Source organism: Carcharhinus amblyrhynchos, chromosome 1 (genome assembly GCF_965287045.1).
Source record: "Carcharhinus amblyrhynchos chromosome 1, sCarAmb.v2.hapA, whole genome shotgun sequence".
In the NCBI taxonomy this organism is placed as follows: domain Eukaryota; kingdom Metazoa; phylum Chordata; class Chondrichthyes; order Carcharhiniformes; family Carcharhinidae; genus Carcharhinus; species Carcharhinus amblyrhynchos.
In genome coordinates, this window is record NC_137324.1 from 61,247,174 (window position 1) to 61,259,472 (window position 12,299).

At 43.0% G+C, this 12,299-nt stretch overlaps 1 protein-coding gene across 1 annotated transcript in view; it reads left to right on the forward strand.

Annotated features, from left to right (window-relative positions):
- Nucleotides 1–12,299, forward strand: part of LOC145335533 (sodium channel protein type 9 subunit alpha-like) — a 93,820-nt gene that overhangs the window by 15,362 nt on the left and 66,159 nt on the right. Inside the window, exons 7-8 of the mRNA XM_080183763.1 lie at nt 6,807–7,184; nt 10,790–10,963. Of these exons, the coding sequence (XP_080039889.1) occupies nt 6,807–7,184; nt 10,790–10,963 (552 nt within the window). The remainder of the gene's footprint in view (nt 1–6,806; nt 7,185–10,789; nt 10,964–12,299) is intronic.

Genomic DNA, 12,299 nt, shown 5'->3' on the forward strand with positions numbered 1-12,299 from the left:
TTTAATTTAACACTTTCCTTCACCTCCTTCGTTATCCACGGCTTATTACCTCTCCTCCTATGGTCCTTTTTGACCATCGGAATAAATTTCTGCTGAGCACCAAGAAAGATCTCCTTAAAGATCCTCCACTGCTCCTCAGCAGACCTACCTTCCAACGCACTCCCCCAGTCCACATTCGCCAATTCTTCTCTCATCCTACCGTACTCCCCTCTGTTCAAACAAAAGACGCGCATCCGGGAACCCACTTTCTCCTCCTCCATCTGCACCAGAAACTCCACCGTACAATGATCGCTGTCCCCAAGAGGATCCTTCACCGCAAGGTCCCTAATTCTACCCGCCTCATTACATAACACCAGATCCAAGATAGCTCGCTCCCTCATCGGCTCCAACACACACTGTTCCAGGAAACTATCCCGGCAGCATTCCAAGAACTCCTCCTCGAGCCCACCGCTTGTTGCTTATCCCACATCTCTATATAAACATTGCTATTTTACAAAATATCGAATTTTTTACTCATTCTCGGGATGTGGACCTCACTGAGATTTATTACATGCCCCTATTTGTCCTGAGAAAGTTGCAGTGAGCATTTTTATTGGATCCTTTGTGGTTGTTTAATACAGCTAAGTTGCTGGATCATTTTCAGAGTGCAGTTAAGAATCAACCACATGTGTGTGGAACTAGAGTCACATACAGACCAGGTAGGGTAAGTTGATTTATTAATGTTATAAGTAGGCTTACATTAACCCAGCAATATAGGTACTGTGAAAATACCCTAGCCACCACACTCCGGTGCCTCTTTGGGTACACCAAGGGAGAATTTAGCTTGGCCAATGCACCTAACCAGCATATCTTTCAAACTGTGGGAGGAAAGCAGAGCACCCAAAGAAAATCTATACAGACACAGGGAGAATGTGCAAACTCCACACAGACAGTGACCTGAGGCTGGAATCCTTGGCACTGTGAGGCATCAGTGCTAATCACTGCACCACTGTGCTGCCCTCGATAAGGATGGCGATTTTAGTTCTCTGAACTGAATTTAAACTCTCAAATGTTCATGTTCTCTGGAATACTTGTCCAAGCCTCTGGATTATTTAATCCAGCAACAAAGTCATTATTCTATCAAATCCCGTCTTCATATTGCTTTATGAAATATATTATCGTATTTCCTGATGTAAAATAAAACATATCTGGCAGTCATAAGAAAAGCTTTATGATTGCCTTTCCTATGGACAAGAAGCAGTTTTTCAGACCTGCCTGATAAGTGTCCAACCAACACAGAATGGTGATGTTGCAATCAGTTGTATCCCTACCAAGCCAATTCAGCACTCAGGTTAATAGGAGTCATGCTGAAAACAGTGGAACACAGGCTTGCAATTTATGCTGCAGGCAATACCCAATATTGCATTCACGAGGACAATTATCAGCAATGGCAATTTAGAAATTCCAAGCAAGGGTGTGAGCACTGTAGGCATGAGAATTCTTTTCTAGAGGACATGCCCAATTGCTATATTGTGAAAGGATGTTCAAATGTGGAAGGCAGCCAAGGGAGTAGGGAGAGAGACTGAGGTAGGATTTGGTGATGCGTGCTGTGCTGCAGCCTAGGTTAAATTGGGGATAGGAATCCAGGGCAGGGCAACATTGTTGAGAAGAAAGGAACTAGCAGCTGTGCACCAGATTTTGGTTTGGTCCTGGATGGTGTGCATTCCTTGAAGATGAAATCATGGATGTTGGAGCCTTTGTTTACAAGGACATGACTGTTTTAGAAAGAAGAGTAAGAGAGTAGCAGTATACTTATTGGGATAGGGTGAAAGGTTAGGCCTTATCCTTCGCCAGTGAGCATCTGCCAACCTGTTTCCTCTATGCTGTCCAACAAGTTTACTGGAATTGTTAATCTTTTTAAATGCCATTGTTTCAATTGCTTCACAACCAAGAACTACAAATAATCATGTCTTAATTACCAAGAGCTACAAAGCCTGCAATAGCATTACCAAGTAACAATGAAGGATATACATATTAATATTATTTGGCCTGCACATGGTCAGACCTCAGCACAAGTATAAATATAGTAAACACAATGCTAGAAATCTGAAATAAAATAGCAAACACCGCGAACATTTGTCAAGTAAGGTTCCATCTGTGGAGAAACAAATATTAGTGGGATGTTTGGTGAAGAAGGCATTTGGCATGCTTGGTTTCATTGATCAGACATTGAATTTAGGAGTTGGGACATCTTGTTGAAGTTGTACAAGACATTGGTAAGGCCACACTTGGAATACTGTGTACAGTTCTGGTCACACTTTTAAGGAAAGGATATTATTAAACTAGAAAGAGTGCAGAAAAGATTTACTAGGATGCTACCAGGACTTGATGGTTTGAGTTATAAGGAGAGGTTGGATAAACTGGGACTTTTTTCCTGGAGCATAGGAGGCTTAGGAGTGATCTTATAGAGGTCTACATGGTAGATAGTCAACATCTTTTCCCAAAGGTAGGGAAGACTAAAACCAGAGGGCATAGGTTTAAAGTGAGAGGGGAAAGATACAAAAGGGTCCAGAGGGGCAATTTTTTCACACAGAGGGTACTGAGTGCCTGGAATGAGCTGCCAGAGGCAAATACAATTTTGTCTTTTAAAAAGCATGTGAACAGTTACGTGAATAAAATGGGTATTGAAGGATATGGACCAAATGCGGGCAGTTGGGACTAGCTTAGTGTAATAAACCAGACAAGTTGGGCCAAAGGGCCTGTTTCCATGCTGTAAACTCCTATGACACCAACATTTACTGGGATGGGGTCTCCAAGATGTGAAGGAGGATTTATGGGCTCTCAGCATACATTTAATAATAACAGATTTCCTGCAAAGGTGGTTGATAGGCTTGGCCCTGGTCAGGCAGGGAAAGTTCCAACAGAGATTGCAACCTAAAAAGAGGTAGGTTTCCTGCTCCTCAGGATAGAGGCGAGGAGGGGTTTGAGGGCCGGGAGTGGGGGGAAGGGGCGTACAACATGGTTTGGAGTATCAGTGGTCATAATGGGGTTAGAAAGTTTCAGTTCAGGGGTAGCAGAGTTTGTGGACTCAATGTTTGCAGGAGGGTGGGTTCATGATCAAGGCAAAGTCAATATGGGATGGACAAGGGAAGACGAGTTTCACTACAGGTAGGACAGGGGTCAATGTAGGGAGATTGTGGATAATTTTGGGGAGGTTGAGGGGTGTAAGGGAGACATCAGGGAGGGCAATGTGACCTAATGGAGGACAGGATTCTCTTAGGGAGGACTGTGTGATCTCGGGAAGGGTGCGGGTGATCCCAGGGAAGGTGAGGGTGATCTCGGAAGAGGGGGGTAAGGGTGATCTCGGGTGGGGATCTCGGGGCGGGGGGTGGGGGGGGGGGGCGAGGGTGATTTCGGGGAGGGTGATCTTGGGAAGGGTGAGGGTGATCTCCGAAAGGGTGAGGGTGGTCTCGGGGGATTGAGGGTGATCTCGGGGGAGTGATCTCGGTGGGATGATTTCAGAGAGAGTGATCTTCGGAAGGGTGAGGGTGGTCTCAGGGGGGTGAGGGTGATCTCAGGGAGGTTGATCTTGGGGGTGTGATGGTGATCTTGGGGCTGGTGATCTTGGGGGGAGCGGTGATGAGGTGATCTCGGGAGAGGGGTAAGGGGGATCTCGGGGGGTGGGGTTGAGTGTGATCCCGGGGAGGGTGAGGATGATATCGTGGAGGGAGATTTCTTGGAGCAGGGAGCAATCTCAGTGACGTTGATGATCAGACTGGTTGCTGGATTTTGGCAGCTGTGGAAAATGGACCACTGCGCCAAGTTTTTGTTGCAAGTTGAGCAATTTCTGGACACATGCTTTCCCATGCTCTGACATCTGTTGAGCTTCTGGAGGTAATGTGAATCTCATCCACCCTGTGGGCCCCAGGTGGAGGAGAAGCAGCAGAGTAGATTGATGGAATTGGCTCCAGAGACACATCTGGCAGAAGGTCATCAAAAGGCTCAGCTGGACCAGACACAAAGGACAGTTAGCAGCAAACCAAGGGCCAGCCAGACAAAGATCATCGGCATGTCCCAGAGTCTACAGGTCTCACCCCATCATTCTGCAGGTGTCTGAGAAACATTGCCAAGCCTGGGACTCAGAGAGAAGCTAATGCCTGTGGCTTTGCGAGAGATAATGGCATTAAATCTCTTCAGCATCTCCTTCCTGGACTCCATGGAGAACGTGGGCAGCATTTCACAGGCAGCCACACATCACCACCTCAAAAAGCTGATTAATTAAAGAGATGAGAATGGATCCATAGAGTCAGGTGGAATGATCCTTGGGCGTTGGGACAATTGTGTGTTTCCCACAAGACCAGAGGGTTGCTGAGTAGACACATGGCACTCAGAGCTCACTGGGATTAGTGTGCTGCATTTATCGACAGCAAAGGCTTCACTTCATTGATGTGCAATTGATGTGTGGCCACAGGAGACACACTCTACAGGTGTATGTTCTGTTCCCAGGGAGCTCCCATTTACTGCAGCAGGCTGTAGAGATTGGGTATGTTCAAGGCTGAGATAGACAGAGTTTTAATCAGTAAGGGAAATCAAGGGTTTTGGGCAGAAGGTGGGAAAGTGTTGAGAATTATCACATCAGATCAGTCATGTAGGGCAGAGCAGACTCAATAAGCTGAATGGTCCACTTCTGCTCCTATGTTCTATGGTCTTATTTGCCACAGCTCCTCAAGCCTTTCACACAACTGGATAGAGATATTCTGGTCAATAGGGACTGTCTGCCTAAGACCTAAATGATGACCCCAGTGAGGCACCCTTGAGATCGAGCTGAGGATTACTATAATGTATCAACAAGGGCCACTATTGGGCGGAGCATCAACTTGTTAAAAATGAGGGTCAGCTGCCTGGACCACTCTGGTGGAGATCTACAATATGCACCTCACAGGATCTTCAGGATTTTAGACATCTACTGTGCATTACATAACTTTGTGCCACAAGAGAATGTGACTTTGCCAAAAATAGACCTGCAGGATCCCCACTGCTCATATGATGAAGAGGATGGAGAGGAAGGATCAGAGCAGGTAGGTCAGTAGTTTGGGAATCGTGCATCAGATGCAAGATCAATGGAAAGTCACACAAGGGAGACCTGTGAGATCCTCATTCACACCAGATTCAGGTGGTGACATGGTGGTATTGTCCAGGGACCTGGGGTAATGTTCTTAGGATCTGGATTCGAATTCCACTACAGCGGATGTTGAAATTTGAATTCAATAAGAATCTGGAATTAAAAATCTAATGATGACTTTGGGCAGCACGGTGGCACAGTGGTTAGCATTGCTGCCTCACAGTGCCAGGGATCCAAGTTCAATTCCACCCTTGGGTGATTGTGTGCAGTTTGCATGTTCTCCCCGTGTCTCCGCGGGTTTCCTCCAGGTACTCTGGTTTCCTCCTACAGTCCAAAGATGTGTGGGTTAGGTGAATTGCCATGCAACATTGTGCCGATATGAATAAGTTAGGGTAAATTAGCAGGGTAAATACATGGGGTTACATGGCTAGGCCTGGGTAAGATGCTCTGTCGGAGAGTAGGTGCAGACTAGGTGGACCTAATGGCCTCTTTCTGGACTGTAGGAATTCTGTGACCATGAAACCAATGTCAATTGTAAAAACCCATCTGTTTCACAGATGTCCTTTAGGGAAGGAAATCTGCTGTCCTTACCTGGTCTGGACTACATGTGATTCCAGATCCACAGCAATGTGGTTGACTCTCAAAAATGTTTTCAGAAATAGAGAACATTTAGTTGGGCAATAAATGCTGGCCCATCCAGTGATGCCCACATTCTGTAAATGAATTTTAAAAAAAGCACACCATCCATATCTGCATTCCAACTACATTTGTACAATGATGGAGGCATGCGCTGTAATATATAGCCCACATGGTGCATTTTCTGTTGTACTGTGCACTTCTTTCGTCCACATTCCTGCTCCTGCTCCTTGCTGTGACACATTTTTTGTTGACCTCATTCTAATGATTCTGTTATATTCACCTTGGCAGTGTGGAAGAAGGCATGGAACCACTTTCCACATTGCACCCAGATGTGACTGTGGGCCCCACCACTGCTTCCCTGCACTGAAATCTCCATCCAGGCTTCCTTGCTCAAGTGGCAGGGTATCCCACTGCCTGGACTGCTGGGGAAGAGCAGCTCCCCTTCTTCCCAGGTAGTCCGAAGGAGATCCAGGAGGGAAAAGTGGCTGAACTGTGGGGCCTCCCTTCTCCTGCGCTGAGCCGTGTGTCCGATGGTCTCTCCTTTCCTGAGGCTGTTCACAGATCAGGATGAATAGGGATGAATCCGGCAGTTTGGTCAGGAATTGGATTTCTTCAGCCTCTGAAATACTAAACCTGCCACGTAAGGTAGGTATGTTCAGCTGCCCAGACCTCCGACTGTAGCAGCTGACAGCTGATTTGGTGCCTTCCCACCCACCCTGCTGCCACCTTGGCCTGGCACTGTGCCCTCATCACACTTACTGGCCAGGCCATCACATAACCACATTTGTCCAGCCATTCCCACCTCATTTCATGATCAACTGTTGCTGGGGGCACTAAATTCCCCCACCTGTTACTCTCCCCACAGAGGCTTGCAAGCATGCTGGTCATTCCCAGGGACCTTCTGTGTATTAATTTGGCTAAAGCTCATTGTTAAACTCTGTGAATGTAGATCCTGCCTATTGCATAGTCATGTATAGCTGGACAAGTTGACGTGTAATATTCATCATTTTTGCAATCGTACTTTCTTTTGGATAAAGTTGTCAACCTTAACTCTTTACTGTATTAGCTAGAGACAGTGGAGGAAGTGCGACAGGATGCGGAGAGCGAGTTTCATCGACCAGCTGTGAACATGAGTAATCCAGAAATAGCAAAGCAGTCAAATGATAAGCATGTTAATGAAGAGCATAAAACCGAGGATGATAAACATGTGACCTCAACTGAAGAAGAAACCGGGGAAGATGATGAAAACAAAACAGAAGTCAAAATAATGCAACCCTGCTTGCCGACCATGTGCACAGAAAGGTGCACTTGTTGTCATTCTCTTAAAACTACATTCGTGGGAGAACTTTTCCTGGGACTCAGGACTCTGATGTTCAAGGTGGTGAATAACCGTGTGTTTGATGGGAGTGTACTCTTTGTCATACTTTTGAGTACAATAACACTGGTAAGTACTAATATCGATTGAAAGAAAATCTATTGCTGTGCTCAACCTCAACACAAGCGGTCACAAAGCCATAACAATCAATGCCCTTGTCAAGATCTGGTGCTGCTCCATGTTTGATTTTATCTGGTAACCAGGCCTTGGCTATCTGTCACCAAATCCAACTGCTTGCTCAAAGACATGATTGTTGGAATGTATAAAAACCCAGAAATCCTTATTTAGCTTCAACCCAGGTAATAATTATAATGTACAATTTTTGTGGGGGGAGTTTTCCTGTCCCACATGCCATGAGAATCGTAGCAGGCATGCATGGGGGGGTCTATGCAAAGATCCATTGTCATTGGGCAGAATTTTCCAATTTTGGGGCAAGCGCGGCTGGAAAATCCTGCCCTCGGAGCTACAATTAATGTTGTGAGTTGATTTCATGTATGCCAAGACTTTGCATATATTTAGTTTCCATGGCATTTAGTCTTTTTTGTGAAATTATGATAATTATGTAACACGCAGGAAAAATGAACCATTTGTTCAGAAACTATTTCCAATGTGTGTTGAGAACATAATGTTCTCCCTTGAGTGGTACCAACAAAGAAGGAGGTCATTCAGCCTATTGTGTTGGTGCCAGTCCTTTGCAGGAGCAATTCACAGGGAATGAGCTTTGGGGGCCACTGCCCCACCTTGCTGCCATAGCCGCTAACATTTCTCCTTTTCAGGTAACAATCCAATCCCCTCTTGAATGTCTTGATTGAACCTGCCTCCACCACACTCTCAGGCTGTGCACCCCAAATCTTAACTACTGACTCTGTGAAGAAGTTTTACTTCATGTCGCCAATGTTTTCTTTGCTAATTACCTTAAATCTGTGCCCTCTGCTTCTTGTCCTTTCACAAATGGCACTATCTTCTCCCTGTTTATTCTGTCCAGACCCCTAATGATTTGAGACTTCAATCAAATCTCCTCTCAACTTTCCCTTCTCCATGTAGAACAGTCCCAGCTTCTCCAATTTATTTCTTCATCTATCAACTATCACATCCTTCCAGAAGGCGTTGCCCAAAACTGGACACAATATTCCAGTTGAAGGAAATCAGTGTTTTGTATAAATCTAATATTATTTCCTTGCCTGTAATTTGTGTTTAAAGTCCAGGATGGTGAATACTTTATTAACCTCTGTCCTGCCAACTTCAAAGATTTGTGAACATATACTCACAGGTCCCTCTGCTCCTGCACTCCCTTTCAGATTAAACCTTTTATCTGTATTGTCTCTCTGCACTCTTTCAGCTCACATTTCTCAATATTAAATTTCATCTGCCACTCGTCCGCACATTTTCCGCAAATCCATCCACATTCTTTTGAAGTTCTATACTACCTTCCTTACAGTTCATAATAGTTGCACGTTTCCTGTTGTCTGCAAGTTTCGAAATTGTGCTTTTACACCAAGAAAAGCAAGGGTCAAACCCTGGAGAATGCCACTTCAGTCTGTAAAACCATCTATAAACAACTACTCTTTGTTCCCATTCATGGGATGTGGACATTGCCAACTGGGCCAGCATTTATTGCCCATTCCCAATTGTCCTTGAACTGAGGGCATTTGATGAATCTGAAGTCACATGTAGGCCAAACCAAGTAAGGATGGCAGCTTTCTTTCCCTAAAGGACATTAGTAAGATAGATGGATTTTTACAACAATAAACAATGGTGTCATAGTCATCATTAGACGATTAATTCCAAATTGTTGTTGAATTTAAATTTCACCATCTGTGTAGTGGGATTCAAACCTGGGTTCCCAAAACATTGCCCTGGGGCTTTCTGGATTACTAGTCTGGTGACAATATTATCAGATCACTGTCTCCCCCAAAGTCCATTCAAAATATATAGATTGACTCAATTAAGATAGAAACCTAGAAGTTCTCTGGTCCAAATTAATTCTATTTTGCTTGTTGACTGAATTGTGATAATACAATCAGATGTGACTGCCTCCTTTGAAAATACACATCAAAGCAACAGTTTTGTGTTACAAGGATTACAAGCAGATTCTACAACTGTCTGTACAGATGTAACTATACATATGTATATGTATGGTGGCTCTTCTCTTGCAGTCTCTCCCCTGTTTTTGAATCCTGAAGGAAGACAACAAGCTGCAGCTGTTAAGTATAACAGCTACCCAGACAATCACTGTTCGTGGCTAACAAACTTGAACTGTCTTTGAATAATACCCATTTGTGCTGGCATTTGGAAATTGGATTACATCCGAGACCAACTGTGTTCTGACCTTTATTTCGTAACATAGATCAGGCAAATTATATGGATTTTAACTGCAGCTGCATCAATAATACATTGTAGATGTAGACTCAAATGCACAATAGAAATGTATGTTGATTCACTGCTCCATCAGTGCGTTAAGCCTATTATACACACTTCCATTAAAGCAAAATCGGAGCTAAATTTGAAAACATTCCCCACTCTCTTCAATGCATTGTTTCTAATGAATCCATGACATTGCTGAAAGACTTCTCTTTGTATTTTAGAATCCCATAAAGATATGTTTCCTTTCAATTTAACATGGTCTCTTAATTAAGTACTTAATCATTTTCTGTATTATAATTTTCAACAATTTCTCCCCCATTTCGTTCAACTGAATTGTGAAATTCAAAGATTAATGAAAGACTAAATAAATCTATCCTCATTGGAATAGCATAATTCTACTTTTCTAGGCATTTTCTGTAATTTTATCTCCTTCTTACTTTTTCTGATGTCTGCAGCGTATGTATGTCGCTCAGCCTTGTGGTCCCATAATAAGAGATACAGAATTCTAAAATATTAACCATTGTAAGATACTAACATGAGCCACAATTTGTGACATCATCCTTTCCACTTGTTTTCCAGTCCCCCATGTTCCTCCTTTCTGCAACAACTGGTGCTGCTCTGCCTGGCCTCCCCATTCCCATTTCCCAGATAAATGGAGATCCCTAGCAGCATCCCTAGGACCAAACACTCTGGTTCTCCTGATGATTTCTTCGAGGTCTCCAGTAAGGTCGAGTAACACAGCAGTCTCTTTACATGAAGTCCTGAGAGTATTTCAGAGAAACTGTTGATAGAGTGCTTGTAAAATCCTGACAAAAGTGCCCCAGCAAATCTCCCAAAAGTCTTCTTCAAAAACAGCCTGTTTCCTGCAGCATGTGAACATGGAAAGCTGAGTATGGCTTTAAGCAGCACTGCAAAACCCCAGTAACAACTATGTTATTCCTGCTCAACAAGTTGCTGCTAGAAGAGTTTGTTAATTGAATTGTTAGGCAATAAAATGACTTGCAGCCTTCTAAATAAGAGTTAGTAGATGATTTAACAGTCAATCATGGCCTTAACAATCCTCAGGATGGTGATTCCTGGCATACACTTCATCTCCTTTACCGAGACAATATCAAGAGCTAAAGGTGGACTAAATCCAAATTGGCCACCTCAGAGGTTCAAGAAATGTAAAGCACTGTATTTGAGTAAAGTGTAGTCCCATGTAAACTCCAATCGCTGTATCAAAAGAAGATATTCAAATATCCTAACTATCTCTATATTGAATGAATTGCATCTTATCTACCTTATGTTTTTGAAATATTTCTTTATAGACTTTAGATGATAAGTACTTGCAAAATGATGCAAAGGTCCAGCTGGCACTGCAGTACCTGGATTACTTTTATGCCTTCTTCTTCAATTTTGAAATGATTGTCAAGGTGCTCGGCCTTGGTCTTACTGACTACTTTACAAATGTCTGGACCTTACTGGATTTCTTTCTTGTTGTGGTAAGTTTCTGTTAATTATTTCAGTATGAAGTTCTTTATGGGAATTTTTTTAAAATCTTAAACTTGTTTTAATTTTGTTAGTAAAAATGCCGTTTGATTCTATTCTCAGTCTTGCAATTATGAGATAGCATCTGTACATCATTTCACAACATGTAGCATAGCTGTTTATTCAGAAGACGTTAGAGTTCAAAAGACAATGTGTTTTTTTTAACAAATGTAAGCTGTATGGGAATTGCCTGAAGTAACATCTCCGCACAAAACACCTGACACACATCTGTGGATTAGTTGCAGAGTTACAACAATGAATTATCACATTGCAGACAGATGTCTTACAGAAAGTAAACAGAATTTTAAAGACCAGACAAATTATTTTGATTAGAAACATCCTTCAGAAAATCTTGTTTTTCCTCACTTTCTTTATGTGTAACCCTCTGTGATTACAACTATCCCTTTGCCTTTTTGAAAGTTCCCCAGTACCATGCATAATTTCCTGGCTGAAAAACAGCCTTTAGAAGACAGAGAGAAACTGAACAAGGTAACTTGCCCACCAATTTTCTCTCCGTCCCTGAAGGGATCTCTAGTTTGTGCCTCTTGTTAGTGGGATGAGCAAAATCAGAAACTCACTGCATTGAAGTCACAACAGTAAACTTGAAGATTCTGCACTTCCTGGCATACAGTATTAAAGTATATTAATCCAAGGTGCAGCAAGGTTTCGAGCAAAATCTTTCTATCTTGTATACCCTAAAGTCTGCCTGTGAAAATAACCATTAAATGACAAAGATGCATAATTTTGTGGGGTTGCTATGATTAGCATCAGCACTCCAAGGCTAACAAGAGGAAGGAAAAAGATCAGTTAGTATTCCGACACTTCACTCACCATCCCGTGACCCCAACTGGAACGTGCATGTTTGTTAGTGTCAGAAGAGGACAAAATCGGATTCAGCTGTGCTAGCACCTGTTAAGATAGCCTGTTATCAGACTATCAGAACTCACATATGAAAGCTTACACCACATGATTGTGCTACACATGGCTGTCCCACAGCCTCTCAGAGTTACATTTCACCATAAAAAAATTCACCATTGCATTACAAAACACAACTCAACACAAAAACATTGAAGCAAAGTTCAAGATGGGAAAATGCCCTTTGAATTTTAAACAATTTCACTTCCTCTTTAATTGCCTCCATTCTTGAGTGAAAAGAACAGACAGCCCTGTCCCAGATCTTTTTTTTCGTTCTCCAGCCATTTATTGGGTGAGTCGTGATAGCATCACAGCTTGTCTCATTGTTCCTATGGACGGGAAGCTTCTTTTTCACTGTACACAGTTTCTGATAGT